Consider the following 24700-nt stretch of genomic DNA (forward strand, 5'->3'; position numbering starts at 1 on the left):
AAAAGAAAAGGAAGTGACTGTTAGCTTTCTTGGCTGGCTAAGCTTCAGTAACACCTGCACCCAGCTCCACATAGAAAAGGTTTTATTAAAGTCTGGATTTGGTGTATATGCTTTTTTTTTTTGCTTTTTTTTTACAGTTATTCATAGATTCCCTTTAGGACTCTGTTCAGTCACAGCAAGAAACCATATCTGCCCTTAAGATTTGTTTCCTATAATCCAGTAGCTGTCATAAAATAATCACTATAATATACAGCAGCAAAGTCGTGGTAGGGAATAAATTCACAGCAGTGATGTCACGATGGCTGCTGGTAACTGACAACAGTGGATGGCAAAGCAGTCAATAATTCACAGTAGTGATGTCACAATGACTGCTGGTAATTCATAGCAGTGACATCATAGGCGTCAGCAGTTCACAATGGTGATGTTGCGGCAGTTCTTCACAGTAGTGATCTCACCATATGATCTAGGCTTGCAGGGTGCATCTTATTCTTCACACATCCCTAAAAATAGAGCTGGGCAATGGGGAGAAGGAGTTGACGTCTTTTTTTTATTTTTATTTGCTTTCAGAACATCACTATCTGCTCCCAAATCTGTTCAATTCCGATGGGCATTTCTATCTTGCAGTTGTAATTTCCACAGAAATGAGAGGAACCCCAAGGTATGTGTTTCCCACTCAAGGAGGAATGGTGGCCCGAAATACAAAATAAAAATGGGGCGGGGTAAAAACAAGCCTAAAAAGCTTTTTATATGCAAGCATCTGTTCTGAAAGTACAAGAAATAGGAACAAATAATAGCTGGTTTCATGAAAAATAGCAGAAATTAGACCCCACCCTATGCCACACATGCACTAAAATCTATAAATTTAAAGCAAACTAGAGAAAAGCAGGTAAAGCAAAGAATTGTCATGCATTATTCTCTTGTTGGACAATGATCATTCATTTTCCCTTGCAGAGGAAAGAGAGAAGATGTAGGTCAAAATTAATGGAGAAAGAAATGGAATATCGATTTGTTCATCCCCTGTTATGGATTTCTCTCTTCTCATACACTCAAGGGAGGTACAGAGGATGTTGCCCTCTACCCCCTGTCCCTATTCCTGCAGGAGACCCTCTCCGCAATTTGAGCCCCCTTCTACCATTCCGTAAGCATCTGAAGACCTGGCTCTTCTCCAGAACGTAACCCCGTCCCGCTCCTGACACTCTCACACCAACCTCTCTTCTCTCATACTTATATAATTCCACTGGAGTTCCGTTCCTTCCCTAACCATGTAAACCGTGTCGAGCTCCATCTGCGGAGATGATGCGGTATATAAACCCAAGATTTAGATTAGATTAGATTAGATTAATGTTTTATCATCAAATCTTATTATTTTTTTTTTTTTTTTGGGGGGGGGGGAAGGACGACAGCGTGCCTCTGTTCTTTTTGCCTGCTGTCTCTGGGATCCATGCACATCCTTTACTGGATCTTTTGCAGGGCCAGCCCACTTGGCCCTCTGCAAACCCCCTCTTTCCCTCCCCAGTCTGGCCTTTATAACACAGATAAGTCGTGGCAGGACTTGGAACGCTGCTTGAAGAATTTGCTGTTCTTGGCCACCAGGCCATGCAGGAAGCGTCGGGCTCTCTTGGTGATGCTTTCGCGCCGTCTGTCACGACCTGAGGGCCCCTCTCCCCACTTCCTACCCTGTTCGCTGCTGTCCTGCCTGTCTCGTCGAGACCGACGCAGCCGAATCTGCCGCACCACACCTTCGAAGAGCTCTCGCGTGTTATGGTGCAATGCTGCAGAAGTCTCCACGTATTTGCAGTTCAGCATGACAGCCACACCTCTACCCTCTGGAAAACAAAATGAAGACCATATAATTTATTCTAAACATGCATCAAATAGATCACCAGATATACATTCTTATTTAAACATTCATATATAGGATATAAATAATGGACAACCCCACAACTAGTACCAAAAGTTCATGGTATCATAATTCATTGTCCTTTCAACAACTACCCCAAATATATCTAATTGTAAAACCAATTGGAATTAACAGTCCAAAAATCACATTATTGAACTGGAAATAACATGCTCGTGTTCAGTGGACCATTATCTGCAAAACTCAAAATTTAAATCTTTAAACTTCCAAGATAAATATGCAACTTAACCCAACTCAAAGCTGTGTTTTGCTAACCCCCCCAAAAAAAAAACAACAACACGTCTTTAGGAGCTGAAGCTGGAAAAAGTGGGGTTTCCACATCATCAAAATAATATATTATTACCACAATTAATTTTTAAACACACATTGAAAACCCAATTCAAATTTTAATGCATATATCTAAAATACCTTATTATAAATGCTCAAAACTTGTTGACAGCCTTACAGCGTTGCTACACAGCCTTCATCATATGTTTACAAGTTCTGTCACCAGAACCAGGAAGCAAATGAATGAACCCTCCCCTATACCCTCCTAATTAAATCTCCCATCACTAAATACAACACCTGAAATCCTTATTGACCTGATCATTACTCAACCAATTCTTCATGATAAATTCCATTCCACCTCCCTATTAAGGCCCTATTGGCTCAATCGTACCCCATTGGTAAGTCAGCCTCTGTTCTTTCCTTAACAACACTTCTGATATATCTCCATCATGTCGCAATTGCATACTCATCAAAACCACAAATCTTAACTCATCAATATCATGCTGATGTTCCATCCAGTGCCCAACCAATGGAGCATCTAATTTTTTAAGCCTTAAATTCCTCAAATGTTGAGCTATTCGCTGTTTTTTTTTTCCCACTTCAATAATTTTTATTAGTGTTTTTTAAAGAAGTCATACATATGTAAAGATCAAAACAATATAACTCTAATTCACTCATTATACCACTGTGATCATATACGCAAATATTGGTTACATGTTTGGGACACTATTTGTACCCTGCTGAATATTAAGGAATCACTTACCTTAAATATCATAGTAATGGGTCATTTTGGCCTTCAGCAGCCAACAGACACAAGAGAAGTTCACATTCGACCTTTGTTTCCCCCCCAGTTAGAGGATGTAAACTGAAAAAATACCATCAACACCTTCTCTCACATCAGGCAGCATTGTGGGGTAAAGATCTAGAACAATTGCTCTCGCCCACTACTTATGAGGAATTCAGGAAGCGCCTAAAAACATATCTGTTCCTGAAATATCTAGACATTTGACCCGTACATCTCTTTCCCCTCAATAACGGTTCTCTTGTCCTATTAACCACTTTCTTTCACCTCTTTTAAGTTCAATCAATTTGTACCTTCTTTTAATCTTGTGTAAACCGCATAGCACTTCACGGTCCTGCGGTATATAAACTGTTATTATTATTATTATTATAATCACTCAAATATTGAGAATTTTGCTCAACTTGGCTATTAAAATTATCTTACAACATTGGAAGGATTCTTCAGTGGTGGAATGCATAACTTGGTGGAACACTGTCTGTATAACCGCTATGAGTGTGTTGCTTTAGAAAAAATTGCTAAAATATGGAAGCCATTGGATTCTGAATAAAACAGGGGAAACAAAACCAAATACACAGAATCGGAGTGGAATTGTCCCAATCAGAATGGTGCGCACTAATAAAGTGTCCTTCAACTCATCTGAGAATTCAAATGCCTTTATTCATCCAAAGTCTCATAAATTCATCTAATGACAGTCAGATGAGTTGATGGACACTTGCATTCTGATTGGGACAATTCCACTCTGATTCTGAGCCATTGGCTTCTTACAGCCATGCGCCTGTTCAGTCAAAATGATCTGTCTAAGGTGTACATCCATACTGTTCTCTTTGCTGTATTTTATGATAGCATTAATGATCATTAACCTAGATATTGTTAATTTGCTATTTTGTTTTCACTTTCTTTTTTAATTATTTATCAATTTTACATAATATTAACAAGCATAAAACATCTTGTCCAGAAATATTGCTTAAATAAAGAAAAAAGTTTTATACAATAAACCGAAAAGACAATATTATATTCCCCATACATCGATTTAGCAATCTCCAGTCCACATCTTAGATTCAAGACTTTCACCGAGTGATAGTTAACCAATTAAGAAATTAGTCTGAAAGAAAAATAAAGTGACTACGTCAGACATTGAAATCCTGTTGTTCCTTCTTTCTCAAGACGTTTCAAGGCTATGAAATTAGTTAGGTGGGCAGGGTCGAAGAAAACAGACTTATTAGAACCATATTTCACAATACCCTACTGAAATTACACCAGACTTTAATAATAGGAACTGTCGTCTTTGCTTTTGAGTCTCTTTAGTAACATCAGGGAAAATCTGTACCTTCTGGCCTAGAAACTCTTTGCTCCTGTTTTTGGAGCACAATTTCATTATCCAGTTTTTGTCCAGCAACAGTTACCAACAGAGTTGCTGGTTTTGTCAGATCTTTTATTGACGTTTCCAACAAAGTGGTAACATCTAATTGAGGTTCCTGTTGCTCTTGCTCCGCTAATTGTTAATCCGATACTCTAGCAGGAAAATAATATGCTTGAGTAAAAGCTGGAATTAGTTCTTCAGAGACAGTTAAGATTTCTAGGAAATATTTTTATAACATTTCCCTTGGCAATATGGAGAAAACCCTCAGAAAATTTAAGAACCTCAAATTATTGGCTCAATAGCCATTTTCAATCATCTCTAGCTTTCTCTTTAGGTTAACACAATCCTTGACCATAATTTCCTGTACTTCATTTTTTTCCATCTTAGATTTTACTGAGGTCAATTCCCGATTTACCATTTTTAATTCTTGCTCCTGTTATTTAACTTCTTTTCCACCTTTTTAATTTGCGGACTCGAGGAGTTTCCTAATTTGATAACAAAGTCCCAAAGATACTCCATAGTGATTTCAGCGGGCTTTTCAACTATAAAAGAACTAGCATGTTTTGTTAACAAAGCCTCACCTCCCACATTTCCTGCTTATTGGTCTTGTCGTTCCTCCTTCCCCTACGATGTTCCAGCTACAATATCCCTCTTAAAGACTCAAAAAGTCCTTCAGGATATCCGTTTCCAATCTCCTAGATGAAAGAGCCTCCTGGTCCGCAGGCACTGCCTCTTCGGACGTGCCTAATTCCCGTGGTGAGCTAGTATGCTGTGGCTGTGGGGGAGTGTCTCTAGCTTCGGGGCTCAGTGTGACATCCAGCCATGAGACTTCCATAATGGCATCACTCTGTGCCGTTGGGTCTAGCGGGCGACTCCCTGATGCAACAGACTCCCGCTGAAAGCGACTCAGGAGTTGCTCGATTGTCATCAAAGGGGGATTCTCTGGGCGCCGCGAGGCTCCTGCGACACTTCTCCCCCTTCTCTTTGGCATCAAGACAAGTCGCAGTCAAAACTGAGATTCAAAAACACAGGTAAATTATCAAAATTATAGCAAGCGCTCCAGAGCTACCTTTCAGCGTTCAGCCACTCATGACCATCTTGGATCATTTTCACTTTCTATATACATACATATGAGCTATCCGATGTTTGATTTTACCACTTGCCACATGGACATATTACACCATATATTGCTTGAGCAGTGTTGCATGTAGTGTGCATATTTAACACAAATATCCTACCCTTTTTGGGGTTAACTTCAGTTGTCTCCCAGCAATATTTGCAATATACACAATTGGAACACTGAAAATACCCCAATTGGATCTCAGTATTAAATATCTTAACCCAATCGGGGGATAACAATTCATGCAAATTTCTACCACGTGTGAAAGCAAGCCATGTACCATCTAGTAAATTTGGAGATTCAAAATATACCAATGCTTCTGGATAGCTTGCCTAATCCGCTGAGCCTGGAAAGAATGAGGCAACACCCAAGTCAAATTCCCATCCTCACTGTGACGCTTAGAACGCTCCAATAACCAATCACGATTAGAGTTCAGAGCTCGTTTAAATGCACATCGTGTAACTCTATCAGGATAACCTCTTTGCTTAAACTTTTCTTTCATAATTCCAAATCGCATTGCTCTTCACATAAACGCCGTAATCTCAAAAACTGCTCAAATTAATAATGTTACAAAAAAAAAATGCTTTTTCAGTTTAAAGATGATTAGAAGAGTACATTATCTTTTTTTTTTTTTTTCAGCAACATTTTGCAGTTCTGGTTCAAGCCATTATTTTATCTCAGTTGGACTATGGCAACTCGCTTTATGCTTGTTTAAATAAATGGAATCTGAGGAGGCTACAACTTATCCAAAATATGGCGGCTAAATTGATATACGGTAAACATAAATATGACCATGTCACACCTTTACTGAGATCCCTTCACTGGCTTCCTGTCTACTGGAGGATCCAATTTAACCCCCTCTTCTATTAAATTGCATTAGCAATTTGTAACGGGAGCAGTGCGGGCCATTCAGTGTGGCTCACCGCGCTAAAAACTGCTATCACAGTTTCATAGAAGAGGGGGTAAGGGCAGGAGAAATAATCAAGATGGCGTTGGAGTGAGCAGTGTTATCAATAATAATAATAATAACTTTATTTTTGTATACCGCCATACCCAGGGAGTTCTAGGCGGTTCACATCAATTAAACAGATTTACAAGAATTACAATTAATCAGATTTACAAGCAACGAAGTCGTTGAGGTAAGCATGAAGGGGTTGTACAAGTCATTGGAGTTAGGTAGTGATAGGACAATAAGAAGGAGCAAAGGGAGAGTTTAGATTGTTGGTGGGAGGGGTGAGAGAAGTGGGAGAAGGGAGGATTAGGGATTTTGTCCGTGGAATAAATGAGTTTTGAGAAGTTTTCTGAAATCGAGGTAGGTGGGGGCCTCGAGCATAATTTGGACTAGCCATGGGTTCTGTTTGGCCGCCTGGAAGGCGAAGGTTTTGTCAAAGAACCTTTTGAGGTGACATAGTTTTGGGGAGGGGAAGGCGAATAGATTGATTCTGCAAAAGTTCTTTTTGTTGTAGTTCAGGTTGAAATGAGGGATGAGGTAGCTCGGAGATAGACCAAATAAAATTTTGTAGCAAAAGCACGCAAACTTGAATAGGATTCTAGATTCAAAAGATAGCCAGTGTAGTTTGTGGTAGAAAGGAGTGATGTGTTCCCATTTGTTCAAGCCAAATATAAGGCGGTGTTCTGGATCAGTTTCAGTCTTCTGATGGTTTTCTTCATGGAGCCCAAGTAAATGATATTGCAGTAGTCAAGGATGTTGAGAATGAAGGATTGTACTAGAAGGCGGAATGAGGTGTCGTCAAAGTATTTTTTTATGGTGCGTAGTTTCCAAAGCACCGAGATGAATTTCCTGACTGTAATATCAGTATGTTTATCAAGGGATAGATGTTTGTCTAGGGTGACTCCCAGTACTTTTAAGGATTGTTCGAGGGGGAAAGCTGTTCCTTTCACTTGGATTTTGGTGTCTTTGATTTTGTCATTGGGGGTAGCTAGGAAGAATTTGGTTTTGTCAGGATAGCATCCAGAGTTCTATCTGAGTGAGTGAGCTTGAAAGAGAGGTGAGCAACTCTGGTGTGAAACTGGTTACTGAGATGACTATTGTAATGTCATCTGCGTAGATGAAGAATTTGAGCTTGAGGCTTTGCAGGAGATTTCCCAGGGAGGCGAGGTAGATGTTAAACAGGGTGGGGGAGAGAGGGGAGCCTTGCGGAACACCACAGGCATTATCCCAGCTGTATGAGAGAGAGTCATTCTTGAATACCCTGTATGATCTATTTTTTTAGGAACTCGTGGAACCAATTGAGGACCTGGCCAGAGATACCGATATAGGCAAGGCAGTCTAGGAGGATGGAGTGGTCAACAAGGTCGAAAGCACTGCTCAGGTCAATTTGTACGATCAGGGCACTAGTGCCCTGGCTGAAGAGTGAGTGCAGGTGGTCGAGTAGGGCGGCTATAATGGTTATATCAAGTGGCTCCTGCTTCGGTTGGCAATTATTACTTTTTTTCCCCCCAGAAAGAATTGCCTTACTATGCCGAAGCGCAGGGGTAAGCAGAGGAGTGTGCTCCCTGCCTCTTCCACTTTTTGACACGGCAGGCGGCAATAACAGCTTATGCTGTTCCAGTTGGAGCGGGTGTTTCTGCTGACCGAGGAGGGCAGACCTCGGTCTTGGAAAGTGAAGTTTCGCTTAGCCCTTTCGGCCCTGGAGTTCCTCCGTGTCTTGGGACGATGTCGGGGACGCCCTCAGCTGCACAGGAAGCACCAGAACTGATGTCTCCGGTGGCATTGCAGGTTTCACCCCTGACCCCGGATGGGAACCATAGCTTGCTTACTCTTTCACAGTCGGCATTGGAATTCAGAGGACCTAAATATCAGTGTGTAGCAAGAAACAAGGAGATGGAACCCTTGGTGGAGCAGCCCGGAATATCCATCTCTGCTCCACTGATTAAACCAGCGGTGATAGACATGGAGGCGATCTGAAGCGCTTTGGAGATTTTGCATAAGGTATGCTCCCAGTTTGTTGTGTCTGTACAAAATACTAATACTCAGTTTAAAACTTTTTAAGAGAAATTCCAACAACAGTCTCTTAGAATGGACAAATTGGAGAAATCTGTGGCAGATGTGAAGACTTCTACTAATTTACAACTTAAGGACAAGGCTTTACTTGCTAGGAAAATTGAAAATTTGGAGAATGCAAATAGGAATTTGAACTTGAGACTTTTAAACTTTCCAGTCTCCAAATTGCAGTCTCCTATGGATTTATTTCATTCCTTTTTAAACACGGTTCTGAAATTTCCGGAAAATAATATGCCACCATTACAAAAGATATATTACCTAAATTTACCAAAGGAGAAAAAGGGAATGCATTTCCAGGAGAATTGGATCTCACTGGTATGCTAGAGTCGTCTCAAGAGGAAATTGTGATTAGAGCCCACTTTATTGGTAACTTTTGTCTTTCTTCAAGATAAAGAAGCAATTCTTCTTTTATTTTATAGGACTGAAAAAGTGGAATTTCATGGATTCAAAATTTCTATTTTTCCTGATGTATCGAAGTGGACGCAAGCCAGATGTAAGAAGTTTCTGGCTTGTCGTCAGTCTGTGTTGAGTTTAGGGGCAACCTTTCAATTACGTTTTCCCTGTAAATGTTGTATTACTTAGGGTAACAGATATATTTTTTATGAACCTGATCAACTGCAATTTTTCCTTGAAGGTAAAGTCACTATAAGAATTCCAGAGACTTCCATGCAATCAGCCAACCAGGCCATTAGTTAATTGATTCCAACTGCACTCTGCAATTTGATTTAATTTAGTTTTATTGCCTGGAATCCAACTACCCTTGGAAGTGATTGATTCTTTCTCTCCCCAAAATGTGGACTTTAGTCATAGTCACTTGCGTGTTATTATTTTATAATTGGTATTTGTTTCCTGTATTTGGATTGTTATATTTCCTTTCAAGTATTGATTTTTCAACTTTTAAAAGCATAAATAAATAATAAAAAAAAAAAGAAGAAGAGGGGGTAAGTGTGCAACTGAAATTTTCAAAATCCTATCTGGTATTTTTTTTCTCCTTTGGTCTCTTTCATTTAATTCACAAGAAATCTCTAATTCTAGGAGCTCTCAGAAATATAAACTTGGCTTTCCCACTCTTAAAGAATAAAAACGATGGTCAATTTTTGTCGATCATTTTCTTTTTTAGTCATAAAAGTTTGGAATGACCTACCTTCTATAATTAGAGTTCTCTCTCATCTACCCACTTTTCGTAAAGCATTGAAGACATCTATTTATTCCAGAAATTTACTAATGATTTTTCTTTTTCATATAATCAACCATAAAATATAAAATTTTGGCCTAAAAGCTATAGCGGTCCTTTTATCAAGCCGCGCTAGCGGGGTTAGCGTGTCGGACATTTCATCACGTGCTAACCCCTGCAGCAAGCAAAAAAACTAATGCCTGGTCAATGGAGGCATTAGCGACGAGCGCGGCAGGTGGTTTAACGTGCGGTATTCCGCGCATTAAACCCCTACCGCGCCTTGATAAAAGGACCCCATAGTTTTTGTTCTAATCTCTTGTATAATTTATTAATATTCTGTTAACCAAGTTGAGCCCTCCTGTTGGGATGAATCGGTATATAAAATCAAAGATTAGATAAGATATTATCTCACATACTTAGATGATAACTCGCATAATGCAGTACTGTAATGCAATCAGTTTCCTTCCTATACATCGCAATTGTAAACTGACCATTATTAATAATGATTAAAATATCCAAAAAATTTATAGATAAACATGAAATAGTTGATTGGAAGGATATATTTCCATTACACTGCTCCAAATAAACCAAAAATTGATCTAATTCTTCTTGGTCACTAGACCAAATCAAGAGCACATCAATAAAGCGCTTCCAAGCCACTATATATTTACTAAAGCATGATCCCTGAATATACTGTTGCTCAAATCTTGCCATATAAAGGCACGCTATCAAGGGTGCTACAGTCACCCCAATAGTGACTCCCTTGATCTGTAAATAGTAAATGATGATGGCAAATAAAGACCTGAACGCCCATAAGTTATACCAATTAAAAAATATATGATTAGATTGACTTGTTTCTGGACCGTAGACTGTAAAGTCTGGTATTATCCTAGGTTCCAAATGCTGAAGTTGCCGTCTAATCAAGCCATTCTGACATCACTGCTGAGGTTGGCTCTTGGGCATTGGTGGAAGGAGGCATTATGACATCACAATCTCAGCTCTGAAATGTTGCTACTCTTTGGGTTTCGGCCAGATAACATAGTACCATAGTAAATGACGGTCCATCCAGTCTGCCCATAAGTTAAACCCATTAAAAAATACATGACTAGATTAACTTGTCTCTTCTTTGATATTTCTGGGCCGTAGCCTGTAAAGTATAGTATTGTCCTAGGTTCCAAATGCTGAAATTGCCGTCCAAGCTCACGTTAGCCTATCTAATCATCCTGTTATTTGCAGGATATTTACCATAAAGTCTGACCAGTAACATCCTCATGTTCCATATTGGTGGAGTTCCCATTGATGCCCTCCCCAGTCCATCCTACACTGAATCACAATATATGGGACACAGACGATGCAGGTTTGTCCAATACTGGCCTTAACTCTTTAATTTACATCTTTTGTTTTCTAATTAGAGATCCTCTATTTTATCCCACTCTTTTTTTAATTCTATCACTGTTTTCCTCTCCATCACTTCCCTTGGGAGGGTATTCCAGACATCTACCACCGTCTCCGTGAAGAAGAATTTCCTAACATTGCAATGATCTTTAAACATAAAATAATTACTTCCAATAATCAGATCACATATATTGCCCAAGAAAACTTTTAGCTGTTCTGATATCTGTAGCTGGAAAATTATTGATCTGATCAATTCAACCACCTGCCGTTGCGGGATATTTGTATATAAAGATTTTGCGTCACAGCTGTGATTTCATTCAATAATTTTATTAAATGTGTTGAATCTTGTATAAATGATGGAATCTGCTGAACTAATTCTTGAAGATGAAAATCTAAAAATTGTGACAGGGTTTGGAATAAAAATCATTGACTCACCACAATAGGTAACCCAAGAGGCCGACTTAAGGACTTATGAATTTTGGTGTGAAATAAATAAATGGGATTTTAGGATCTTTTACAAAAAGGAACTGATATTCTTTTAGTGACCCCAGGTGCCATCTTGGTGGGAGTGCTGGCACCTTTCTGCCCTCCCTAGCCCCCCAGGCCTGCTGTTTGCACTGGCCTGGCTTTCTTCTGAAATTACATGTGGGTCACGGGGCCAGGAAGTGACATCAGAGGGAAAGCCAATGCTGGTGCGAGCAGCAGGCTAGTTAAGCTGTTCGTGCTGGTAAAGATTTAACAAGGTACGGGGGGGAAGGGAGGGCATAAGTGTGGCTTGGGGGGTACAGGAAGGGGAGGGCGAGGGGGGTGCCACTGCTCCGGATTCCTCCTACCCTCACTATACCACTGCGAGGGTACCAGTGAGTGGTGAGCAAGTTCCAGTACTGTGTTTGGGTCCTGAATCATTGTGGGAAAGTTGGCTCTTATTGTTCTACGTACAGTGAATAGTGTGGCTCCTTTAACACAAGTGATTTCACTAAGATAAGTATCTATGAGCCTTACCTTCCAATGAAATCTCTCGTGAACGCACTAGATCACTCTTGTTGCCTACGAGAATGATGGGAAGGTCCTCATTGGGCCGTGAAGTGCGGAGTTGGAGGAGCAACTCGGTGACTTTACTGAAGCTCCTGCGGTCTGTCACTGAGAAGATAATGAGGTACACGTTCCCCATCTGTAGACAGTTCTCCTGCATCCAGCTACAGGAATCTGTCTTGAGTGAAATCAAAAACAACAGCTCAACCACACCATGCATGGATTATCCAGGTAAGTACCTGCGAGGGGCTGCTGTAAAGTTCTCAGTCCAACCAACAAAGTTGGGGCAGCCTTCATTGAGAGCTATACACTTAGGCCAGTGATTTTCCACATTTTTTGTGATGTTGGAAAAATACAGAATGATAAAAAAAAAAGTGGAAGATTGCTGGACTGAGGGAAAGGGTCCTTGTATACCACCTTTTTGTGGTTTTGACATGCAAAGTGGTGGACACTGGATGATTAAGTGACTTTCCCAGGGTCACAAGGTGCAACACTGGGATTTGATCTCATGATCTCTGGTTGCAGAGGCAACAGCTGTACCTTCAGTCTGTCTTAGTATGGCAATTCTTATGTGAGCTGAGTATAGGACAATCAAGCCATTGTGACATCACTGCTGAGGTTGGCTCTTAGGCATTGGTGGAATGAGGCATTATGACATCACAATCTCAGCTCTGAAATGTTGCTGCTCTTTGGGTTTCTGACAGGTACTTGGGACCCGGGTTGGCCATTGTTGGAAACAGGATACTGGGCTTGATGAAAGGGAAAGGGATTGGGGACTTGTATACAAAGTGGTAGACACTGGAAGATTAAGTGACTTGCCCAGGGTCACAAGGAGCACTACTGGAATGTGATCTCATGACCTCTGGATGCAGAGGTCTACCAGTGAGCCACACCTTCCTGAACTTTGTTGGTTGGTCCAAGAACTTTTTAGCAGCTCCTCCTGTCTATATGATTCAACATTCAAAAGGGTTTAACTGGGCCATGCACATCCATTACACCAATTTAATCCCCGCTGAGCCAGTGCGCAGACAATATTCAGAATTACTAAACTGTTATCCACTAAGCAACCAAACCCTAAGCAGATAGGGGCAGAGTTAGGACAGAGCAACAACTTAACTTTTTAGTGGCAAGCTTCTGTCCTGTAACCAGCTAAGTAAGCATATAAATTTATTAAAAAATTATATACTGTGTATTAACGATATGGTTTATAAAACTTACAATCATAACAGGTTAAACACCACATATAAACACAATTGCAGAACAGCTCTCATAAAAAAGAAAAAACAACACAGGAAAACGCTAAGAAACAATTAAGTTTTCAACTGTCCTAACCGTATTCACCAAGTTAACTGAGTACCGATCTGAATATTGGTCACTGCCAGGTTAATTTGGGGGGTCAACAGACGTATTCAGATATTCAATGTCCTGGCATTCAAGACGGGGGGTTTAAGTCACTCATGTCTAGAAGCAGCTTATAAGGTGCTCATTGCTGTGAGTTGAATATTGACCTTTTAGTGTGGAACTTATAAATTATTGGTAGATATAGACCCCCGACCCATTTCTGCTCCCCTGTTGCAGTGGTACAATGTTGTTGAAGGTCGTTCATGTTTGGTTCTCTCACCTTTTTTCAAATTCTGATATTGTTACTGCTCCATAAGAAGAAATTTTGTTTATGTCATCCCCCTATCATGACTGCCTGTTCTGAAACTCTTTCCTTCATGTGTACGCTTCGTTCTCATTATTCATGGTACGTGAAAATGTTCACAAACTGTGAAATTGTGAATAATGATACGCTGGGTCTACGGGCAAATAAAGGTTAGGTTCCAGCAGTGCCTCAAAACTGTGGAAGTAAACAATAGAAGTCTCAGCAGCCATTTTCAGCAGAGAGAGCATGGACAGGTGTGAGTGAGAATTGCTAGACCACTATGGAAGCAAGGTAGGACCTACCGCTGGGTCCAGGAAGGGGGTGGGTCATCGGGGGCAGGAACATGTGAGAATTGCTCCTGCCCCAACAACCCACCATAGAAGTATGTAGGCCTGGGGGTCCTGCAGCTGTGTCCAGGAGGGCGGGTGGGTTGTAATTCTTAGGGGTGGGGGGAAGAGGGAGGGAGGGGCGCACAGAAGGGGGGGGGGAAATTGCTGGATCAAGGGGGGGGGGAGGCCTGATGGTAGGGCTGCTTTTGTGAGCATCGGTCTACAAATAAGCGACCACAGCGGCATAAATTGAGGAATATTGGTTTCAACTGATGCAACCACAGATATTCAAATTCATGTATGACGAACGTGTGGGTAATGAGAACAGACTATATTTACAGACTTTAGAATATTGGCAAAGGTAACGGCATGATGAAAACTTGATAGTCAAGGTTACAGCGTGTTGATAACCTCCCAGTGCAATTTCTGCAGACAAAATCACAATGGGAGATTTAGGTTAGACATTAGAGAAGGCTTGACAGTTAAGGATAACCAAGGGTTGCAACAAGTTACCCTAAGAGGTTGTGGAAGCTCTCTCATTAGAGATTTAATGTAGGCTTTGACTAGGTGTGTGTCCAAAAAACTTAGAAGCCAGTTATTGAGACCTACCTAGCATTCTCCTGCCTTATCCCAGTGAAAGGTCATCCCAGTCTTATCATTCTCTGAATCTAGCTGAATTCCTGAGACCTTTTTCAATGATTCTAGTTACCTACTGGATATGCTACAATCCCACCCTTCCTAATGGTTTTCTGGCTCTAGATGAACTCCTGAGGCCTATATCAGACTTCAGTCTATGATTCTAGCTGACCTACTATTTACACTGAAATGCCTCCCATCCCTCTGATTCTCTCACTCTTAGATGAACTCCTGAGGCCCATATCAATCCTCATTCTGTGATTCTAGGTTATCTCTTGGATATGCTGAGATCCATCCCATCCCTCTGATTCTCTGACTTAAATGAACACCCAAGGCCTCAGACCTCATTCTATAACTTTAGGTGAAATTTTGGATATGCCAAGGTAGGGTCATCAGATGTCTGGAAAAACCCAGACATGTCCTCTTTTTAGAGGACTGTCTGGATGGACTTTGCATGACCTGGTAGTTTGGCTGGGTTTTGGAAAGCCAAGCATGCGTGGATGACATCATATTCATCCGCCCATGCTCGGCATGGCTGGAGCTGGTCATGGAAGAAGAAACGAGGCTCTGTGGAGGCGGGGCTGGTGCGAGGTCATGTGTCTGGGTTTTTGCTTCTGATAATATGGTAACCCTATGCCAAGGTCCCCCCCAGTCCTTTAGTTCTTTGACTAAACTAAACTAAAATTAGCTTTATATACCAGATCATCAACCAAAGGAAGCTCAACTCGGTTAACAGTAATTAGGAAAAAGGAGTATTAAAAAAAAAAAAACAGCAGCAAATTACAAATAATTAATTTTCAAAATGTTTAGCAAAGGATGGTTTATAGGCTACGTAAACTCCATTTCTAGCTATTCCTGGCTGGCTGTCCTCAGAGAGAGAAACAACACAATGTCCTGAAACACGAGCAACAGGCTAGCCTCATGCCAAGGAATGACGGCAGATGGCTGCTAGGATGCTACAGTCTGCCCAAGCATTTGGTCTCCTCTTTCAGCATCAAATTCTGTCATTTTGTGTTTGCAAGTCTGTGCTCTGATTTCTAATATTCTGGTCTCTGAGTGTATCGATTTTTCTCAAGTATTTCTCGTCCTCTCCATCCCAGACTATCTACAGCTGCTCATAGAAACATGATGGCAGATAAAGGCCCATCCAGTCTGCCCATCTGCAGTAACCATTATCTCTTCATCTCTCTAAGACACAGGTGTCAAAGTCCCTCCAAGAGGGCCGCAATCCAGTCGGGTTTTCAGGATTTCCCCAATGAATATGCATGAGATCTATTTGCATGCACTGCTTTCATTGTATGCTAATAGATCTCATGCATATTGAGTGGAGAAAACCTAAAAACCCAACTGGATTGTGGCCCTCGAGGAGGGACTTTGACACCCCTGCTCTAAGAGATCCCACGTGCCTATCCCAGGCCCTTTTGAATTCAGACACAATCTCTGTCTCCAACACCTCTTCTGGGAGACTGTTCCACGCATCTACCACCCTTTCTGTAAAAAAGTATTTCCTTAGATTACTCCGGAGCCTATCACCTCTTAACTTCATTCTATGCCCTCTCATTGCAGAGCTTCCTTTCAAATAAACATGCTGAAGCAGAGGGAAAGCTTCCGGGGCCACTGAAGGCAGTGGGGCTCTTAATCAGAACTTAAACACGTCAAAAACCCGCCCAGGTTGTCCACGTGCCAATAATCAAACCGACTTTCTGGATGTGTTGAGGGACTCTTTATACCTCTGAATGCTGCTGTGTGCCCAGAGGCTGAAAGGGGCGTATCTGGAGGAGTGATTAGGGCGGGATGTGGGCTGACCTAGACTTAGTCGTCTTCCAGGGATAATCGAATGTTTTTCTAGCATCCTGGTCGGAACTTATACATTGTGAGTTAGACAATGTACAAACAGGTATAAGTGCTCAGAAGGTATCCAAAGTGACCAGATAATCAATGCAGAGTCAACATAAAGGCCTCCACACAGTTCCCAAGTGATCACTGATCCCCTCATACTCCCACAAATATCAGAATAAAAAAGTGCATACCTGTCTCCAGAGCATCATCACCTGGTATAGGAAAGCCTAGTAGAGCTGCACACAGGTGGCTTAAATAGCCTGGGGAGGAAGGGAGGGAGGGGTAAGGGAGAAAGGTAGAGAAGAATTGGATCCCGGGGTGGAGGAGGGGAGAAATGCTACACCCAATGGGGGGAGGGGAAGAGAGAAAGGTAGAGAATTGGATCCTGTAGTGGGAGGGGATAGAAATGCTATACCCAACTGGGGAGGAAGGGAGGGAGGGGTAAAGGAGAAAGGTAGAGAAGAATTGGATCCCGGGGGGAGGGGGGGAGAAATGCTACACCCAATGGAGGGAGGGGAAGAGAGAAAGGTAGAGAATTGGATCCTGTAGTGGGAGGGGATAGAAATTCTATACCCAAAGGGGAGGAAGGGAGGGAGGGGTAAGGGAGAAAGGTAGAGAAGAATTGGATCCCGTGGCGGAAGATGGGGAGGGGAAAGAAATGCTATACTCAATTGGGGGGGGAGGGGAAGAGAAAAAGGTAGAGAATTGGATCCTGTAGTGGGAGGGGATAGAAATGCTATACCCAACTGGGGAGGAAGGGAGGGAGGGGTAAGGGAGAAAGGTAGAGAAGAATTGGATCCCGTGGAAGATGGGGAGGGGAGAGAAATGCTACACCAAATTGGGGGGTGGGGGGGTGGTACCATAGAAAGCTACCAAATTGGAGAAGGAGGAAATTTGACAGCTTTCTAAATACTGGATGGCGTGCAAAATTGAACTGTGGCTATTTAGAAAGTAAAAGAGGGTGTGGGGTTGCAGGGTTATTTACTGACAATACTGAGGTGTTTTTTTTTTTCTGCCGGTGCTTAGATCTTAGACAATCAGGTTTTTTTCCACATACCTGTTCCCAAACGTCGTACACTACAAGCGCTGCCTCCTCACCATCTACAAGAATCTTCTTCTCATATGCTTCCTCTGGAAAGAAGGGAAGGCAAGACAAATAAGAGATGCAGTTGACTACACGGTCAGCTCCAGGGGGGCTGGAACCGTCCTTTGTCGAGTAATTCTATAACTATGCAGATGCATAAAAACTGTGCACCCACTTTTCCTTCTGCAGGCTTTGGCAAATTTTTGAAACAATGTGCTTTCCCATGCATACATTCACACCTGCTTTTTGCCATGTGCAAAGTACATTCTGCTAATTTTCATGCATTTAGACTATCGCCCTGGAAATGTGCATTCTCAAGTAAAGTTCTGTCTGTAGAGGCTGTACATACGTAACGTTATACACACTTCATGCAGGAAGTTCTAGAAAATTCTATTTACAGGTAAAAACAGTTTTACTTGCAGAAATGTGTATCGTGCAATGGTGCGCCCACATCTGGAGTACTGTTTCCAATACTGGTCGCTGTACCTCAAAAAGGACATGGCGGTACTTGAGGGAGTCCAGAGAAGAGCGACAAAACTGATAAAAGGTATGGAACACTTTTCATACGCTGACAGGTTGGAAATACTGGGGCTATTCTCCCTGGAAAAGCGGAGACTTAGAGGAGACATGATAGAAACCTTCAAAATCCTGAAGGGCATAGAGAAGGTAGACGGGGACAGATTCTTCAGACTGTGGGGAGCCACAAGTACAAGGGGGCACTCGGAGAAATTGAAAGGGGACAGGTTTAGAACAAACGCTAGGAAGTTCTTTTTTACCCAAAGGGTGGTGGACACATGGAACGTGCTTCCGGAGGTTGTGATAGGCCAGAGCACGCTACAGGGGTTCAAGGAAGGTTTAGATAGGTTCCTAAAGGATAAGGGGATTGAGGGGTACAGATAGAAGTAGAGGTAGGTTATAGAAATAGTCAGGAACCACTTCACAGGTCATAGGCCTGATGGGCCGCCGCGGGAGCGGATCGCTGGGCGCGATGGACCTCTGGTCTGACCCAGTGGAGGCAACTTCTTATGGTCTTAAAATTATCTATCCTACATCTCTGTACGGTGCTATATACATTGGGCCCCATCCCTATGGGATCTCAATATCCTGGTCTCGTCCCCACGAGGTCTGTCTCTGTCCCATTTCTGCACGCTCTGCCTTAACCACTCAAGCCTTGAACACTTAATGATTTTAAAGTGTTCGAGGCTTGAAGCTTCAGTGGCAAGTCAAATCCACATAAGTGCAGCAACACAATCACATGGACGACGAAAACGTACGACGTAAAGGAACGTCAGTTCAAAGACCTCGCAGTGGAGAGTGGTATGTGTTCCCCATTCATATATTTTTTTTTATATGTAATGCTCTTTTCTATTGCAGAAGATAGCAGTCTACTTGTATTTCAATGTTATGATTCAAAGTTTACCTCAAGTTTAGTCATTTTAATATTTCATTTGTTACCTGGGATTTATCTTTGTCCTGGAGACCTGTTCTGTCCATTCTATAAGCTCCTTTTATCAAGGTGCGCTACAGGGGTTAGCGCGTCGGACAACCCCCGCAGCAAGCCAAAAAACTAACGCCTGGTCAATGGAGGCGTTAGCGACTAGCGCGGCAGGCGGTTGAATGCGCGGTATTCCGTGCGTTAACCGCCTACCGCACCTTGTGTTCATTGGTCGTGACCTGTCTACCATTATACTTTCTTTAATGACAGTTAACCAGAAAGAAATACATTTTTATACAGCTACTGCCTCCTTCCTTTCAATTGCCATGGTAATTTACTTTCACCTCAGAAATAAAATCACCAAATGAACACCATGAGCACTTTGCAATATCGATTCTGTCACGTAGCTATTATCGTGCAAACGTAATGACCAGCTTCAACACATTTCAACCTTTATTCAATCAAATTCCCTAAGAAAGATCTCATTATTCAAGACAAAGGTATGTAAAGACAATGGGATGAGTCAGCGTCATAGCCCCACTGCAGGTATCCTGCAGGGGAAAGAAACAAGCAAATAAATGATTACGGGTGGTAAACTGAAGAATAAAGTAAAGAACAGAACTTACTGAATATGATACGTACCTCTAGTAGGTGGCCTGGTTAGTTGTATTAGCGGAGAGAACAGGTGAAAAACCCACAGCAAAAGAGAAAGACCAGGAGGGGAGGGATGAAGGAGGCACTAACGCATTTGTCTTGCATGCTATAAAGATCTGCGTGCATTTGTCTTGCGCGCAAATAGCTTCATCGCATGCCCCCTAGTCCTAGTATTTTTGGAAAGAGTGAAAAAGTGATTCATAGCCATCCTCTATCATATTTTCTCCAAGCTGAAGAGCCCTAGCTGCTTTAGCCTTTCCTCACAGGGAAGTCATCCCGTCACACAGTATCCACAGTGCCATGGCAGGTCGTGCCTCCTCCTCGCCCACGTTTTAAATGAAAATGTCTTTAGTTCAGAAGTCCAATCAGAAACATCATTTTTGCCTCTATTTATGAGCTCCGCTCAGCTGCTAAGTCCCTCCTATCTGTGCCCTTCTCTTCAACTGCCAACTCCAGACTCCGTTCCTTGCCTTGCTGCGCCGTATGCTTGGACTAAGCTGTCCGAATCCCTGCCCAGTTGAGAGGGCTTTCAACGCCTAACTCCTCTCACCTTAGGTTCAGCATCCCCACCCTATGTCGTGCCATGTCTGTCATGAGCTTGCGGGAATGGGGCAGGGACAGGAGCAAAGCTCACAGGGACGGGGATGGAGAAAATGTGTGCCTGTGTCATTGTCATGCACATTCATTGCTGAAATCCTGAAAACCCAACTGGGTTGCGGCCCTCAAGGACTATGTTTGTGCACCCCTGATCTAGTATAAGTTCAGCATCCCAAAGATCAACAGGAACTAGCTTCAGCCACTTGACATTTACAAAGTGGGAATGGCAGAGAAAGATTGGAATGCGTTTCACAAGTGGTTTAAGAACTGTTGTCAGTCAAAGTCCCTTTTATTCATAAAGAACACATCCTTTGCTTTATAGTCCGTTGTCCCTCTGCAGTAGCTCAGGAATAAAAGGGTGTGTGTGTGTGTAGAATTTTCAACCAATAATTAAAGCAGACCCAAGCTGGGAATTCACAGAGAAACAGCACCTATAGGCTCAAATTGAAAGAAAAATTTTCACACAGGAATCTGTGTGACAAAGAGATGATTTTCCCCGGAAAATGATCTAGAAATGTTATAAATAAAACAGTTTGGATCAGCAAATAATCCAGGCGGGCATAAACATCATGGAGCCTTGACTTGGTTGTATTGCCCTGATCTTTAAATTTGGCTGCACCTGCTTTAAAGCTCTTTTTGGTCTGGCTCCAGGATACCTATCCTCCCAATTGAAATTACATAAGTCGAATAAAAATACTCACAACGTCTGTATGTTTATGTTCCCATCTGTAAAAGCTTGCCGCTATAAAAGATTTTTAGGTAAGACTTTCACTTTCCAGTTAGGAAAAATGAATTTCTGGCTAAGTTCTTGGATTTCTCAAACACGATCACATCATGTCTTTAGAAAGCTATTGAAAACCCATTTGTTTGATAAGTTTGTATCATGATTATTCTTTTAACTGTTCATATGTTTTCTTCACTGATTGTACAGTCCTTCTTCATTGTTAATCGCCTGGAACTTATGGTTGGGCGGTATACAAGCGTAAAGTTTAGAATTATGATTCACTGGTTGTATAGTTTCTGTTGCTATTTTCAATCAAAATTACGTTAAAAATAAATCAAACAAATTGGAATGTCAGAAAGACTGTCTCCTGCTGGTTTCATGCTTCAGGGACTGGGCCATTAAGAAAACAAGCTAAAGAATGATTCTCAGGGGTGTCCGACCTCTTGGCTTCCCTGGGCCACATTGGCCAAAAAGTGTTTTTGGGGCCGCGCAAATGCTGCAGCAAGACAGAGGAGGGAGCCGGCAAGACGGTAACCACCAGGGGGCAGCAGAGGAAAACACTGCATCGCCCTCGACCGGGGCCGCAGGTTGGACACCCCTGGTGTAAGAGTTGGGTATTAGACATAAAGTGACATTAGACCTCTCTCCAAGCCCATATGTGTAACTTGCCTGTGTCTTTGTGTCGGGAAACAAAATGCGAGCTTAGATGGCTTATGACAGCTCTGGGAGAATCCTTGAAAAAGCTATTCAGCGAAACATGTTGGATTAAATCTCCGCAGACCGTAGACAAGGACTTTAAAAGACAAGTTAACACTATTTCTTAAAAATCATTATCTAAAGCATTGCACATTAGATGAAAGTTTGATATATCTAAAGGAAAAATACATATAGGGGTGGTGTCACTGAGATCCTGAAGAAAATTTAACGAATATATGTGTGATATAAGTATAAAAACTGAAGTCGTCATACATTATATGGAATATTTGAAATGTTATTGAGTTTGAGTCAAGTATAACAAGTGACAAAATCATATATTTAGGGTGGGCTCTAATTAATCTTCAGCAGTACCTGAATCTCCCAGCACATGCGGTAAGTTGTCCTCCAGCCCTCCAAAGATCTGCGCCAGTGCCGTCTTGCCTACTCCGCTCTCCCCGAGCAGCATCACCTTGATAACGCCGAGATCCCCAATTCCTCCTGGGCCGCTCTCGGAAGAGACGACGGAGTCGGAGGAGCCCGAGTGGATGCTCCCTGCTCCGTGGGCTCTCGGGGGCCACTCCAGCTCATCCACTGCCTGGCCCCGTAACAGCTGGTGCTTGTAAGGGACAGGCATGCTGCCACGCCGGTGGGAGTCTGCAGAGAGGGGGAGGCTTCCTCGGTGCACTTGAGGTAATCCCCCCACCTTTTCTTTCTTGTTCAGAGTCATACCGAGCCTGGAATAACTATAAAGAACAAGAAAAAATGATTAGATAAAATACATCCTGAGCTTTGCATGCCATTGCCACTATGCAGTAATGTAGTGTGTTCTTAAGTGACTGGAAACACATAATTTCAGCTCCCAAAGAACTATCAAATGAGGAGAAGACTGATATGACACGATGGAAATTTTTAGATCTCACCTTTCTTATTCTTTAAGACAGTGTCTCTCAAACATTTTTAGCTCTGGCACACTAAACGGAGCAAATGTTTTCTGCGGCACATTTACCAAACCGCAGAAGAGCTTCTTAACGCAGATCGGTGAGGTAAATGCACTGAAGCTCATTCAATTCCTCTGAGCATCAGAGCATTTACCTTGCCAGCCTGTAATACGCTATTCTGCGGTTTAGTAAAACCCAGTGTATAATTGAAATTATAAAATTGCAAAACCAACAAAAAAAATTTAATTTGAGCGTTATTTATTTATCAAGTTCTTTAAGCTATGTTTGGGTAATTGTAACAACCGTGAAACTAAAGTAGACAGAATAGAATTGCTAATCAATGCGATGGATGAGCTTGTTTGTGAGGGCAAATTAACCCAAAGCACGGCTCGATAGCCGACAAGCAAACACAAATTTCATCATCCACCATCTGCAGTCGTTCTCTTTTTGTAAAATTTCTGTCAAAGCTGAAAGTCCAAGTTTGCAAAGATAGGAAGATTCAAACATTAGCAAAGCCTCGATTGCTTTGTTGCTCAAGTTAGGATAACTACTGGATAAAAAGAAAATGGCTTGCCATTAGTTTTCAAGGACCAATCACGTCTGGGCGCTTGCATCCTTACGCACGCAGACGCTCATAACATTAGCGACGTGCGTGTCATCTATTATGAAGGGAATTTTCAAAAATAAAGTACAATTCTGGAATCTATTCGGGGCACAGAGTTGGAGAGACACTGCTTTAAGAGCTTAATTTCCATTGATGCTATTCATCCAATAAGTTCCTTTTATGATAACCTATACAGGTGATAATCCCCCCTCCCCCAACTACTATGAACATAAGAATTGCCGCTGCTGGGTCAGACCGGTGGTCCATCGTGCCCAGCCGTCCGCTCACGCGGCGGCCCTCTGGTCAAAGACCAGCGCCCTAACTGAAACTAGACTTACCTGCGTATGTTCTTGTTCAGCAGGAACTTGTCTAACTATGTCTTGAATCCCTGGAGGATGTTTTCCCCTATGACAGACTCCGGAAGAGTGTTCCAGCTCTCTACCACTCTCTGATGTTAGGTGGGATTAGCTCCCTTTCAAGGCCCAGAAGATTTGCTGAAGACTCAGGTCATGCAGAGATTAATATCAATGGGATTAAGGAAAAGGCTTGACTTGAAGTCAGGAACATGTCCCCATCTGCTCAGAACATAAGAATGGCCTTACTTTGGGTTACCTGGACATGCCCTCTTTTTAGAGGACGTCTGGGTGCTTGAGGGGATTTCCAAAACTCAGCAAATCCTGAGCTTGGAGGTTGCATCTGGAAGCCTTTGCGCATGGGCGGCTGTCACCGTGATGACATCATACATACGCACGCATGCGTGTGATGTCGCTGTGTCGATGTCTGCGCATGTGCGAAGACTTCCATATGTGGCCTTTGAACTCGGAGAGGTTTGTGGTGAAGCAGGGCTGGGGGAGCAATGGAGCGGAGCCAGGGCCAGAATGGGGCGGGATTGGGGGGGTGCGGAACGGAGTAGGGCCAGGCATCCTCTCTTTTGAAAGAGGAAATCTGCCAACTCTAGCCTTACTGGGTCAGACCAGTGGTCCATCAAGCCCAGTATCCCATCTTCACGGAGGCCAATCCAAGTCTCAAGTACCTGGTAAAAACCCAGAATCTCAAAGAACAACAAGATTCCAGAATCCCAAAGAGTACCAACATTCCAGAGCTGAGATTGTGATGTCATAATGCCTCAATCAACCAATGCCTAAGAACCAACCTCAGCAGTGATGTCACCATAGCTTTATTGTCCTTTCCTTAAGAACATAAGACCAATGGTCCATCAAGCCCAGTAGCCCGTTCTAAGGGTGGCCAATCCAAGTCACAAGTACCTGGCAAAAACCCAAATAGTCGCAGCACTCCATGCCACTGATCCAGGGCAAGCAGTGGCTTCTCCCATGTCTTTCTCAATAACAGACTATGGACTTTTCCTCCAGGAACTTGTCCAAACCTTTCTTAAAACCAGCTACGCTATCCGCTCTTACCACAACCT

The 24700-nt window shown here is 42.4% G+C and overlaps 1 protein-coding gene across 1 annotated transcript; it reads right to left on the bottom strand.

Annotated features, from left to right (window-relative positions):
• Positions 1-1398: 1398 nt before the first annotated feature.
• On the bottom strand, positions 1399-22459 carry REM2 (RRAD and GEM like GTPase 2). The gene is made up of 4 exons (XM_033925155.1): positions 22105-22459; positions 17600-17673; positions 12064-12271; positions 1399-1826 (listed from the first exon to the last, which is right to left on the bottom strand). Exons 1-4 carry the CDS (start codon positions 22457-22459, stop codon positions 1525-1527), a joined length of 939 nt encoding a protein of 312 aa, XP_033781046.1. The 3' UTR covers positions 1399-1524.
• Positions 22460-24700: the final 2241 nt, after the last annotated feature.

The sequence above is a fragment of the Geotrypetes seraphini genome, chromosome 16 (genome assembly GCF_902459505.1).
Source record: "Geotrypetes seraphini chromosome 16, aGeoSer1.1, whole genome shotgun sequence".
NCBI lineage: Eukaryota > Metazoa > Chordata > Amphibia > Gymnophiona > Dermophiidae > Geotrypetes > Geotrypetes seraphini.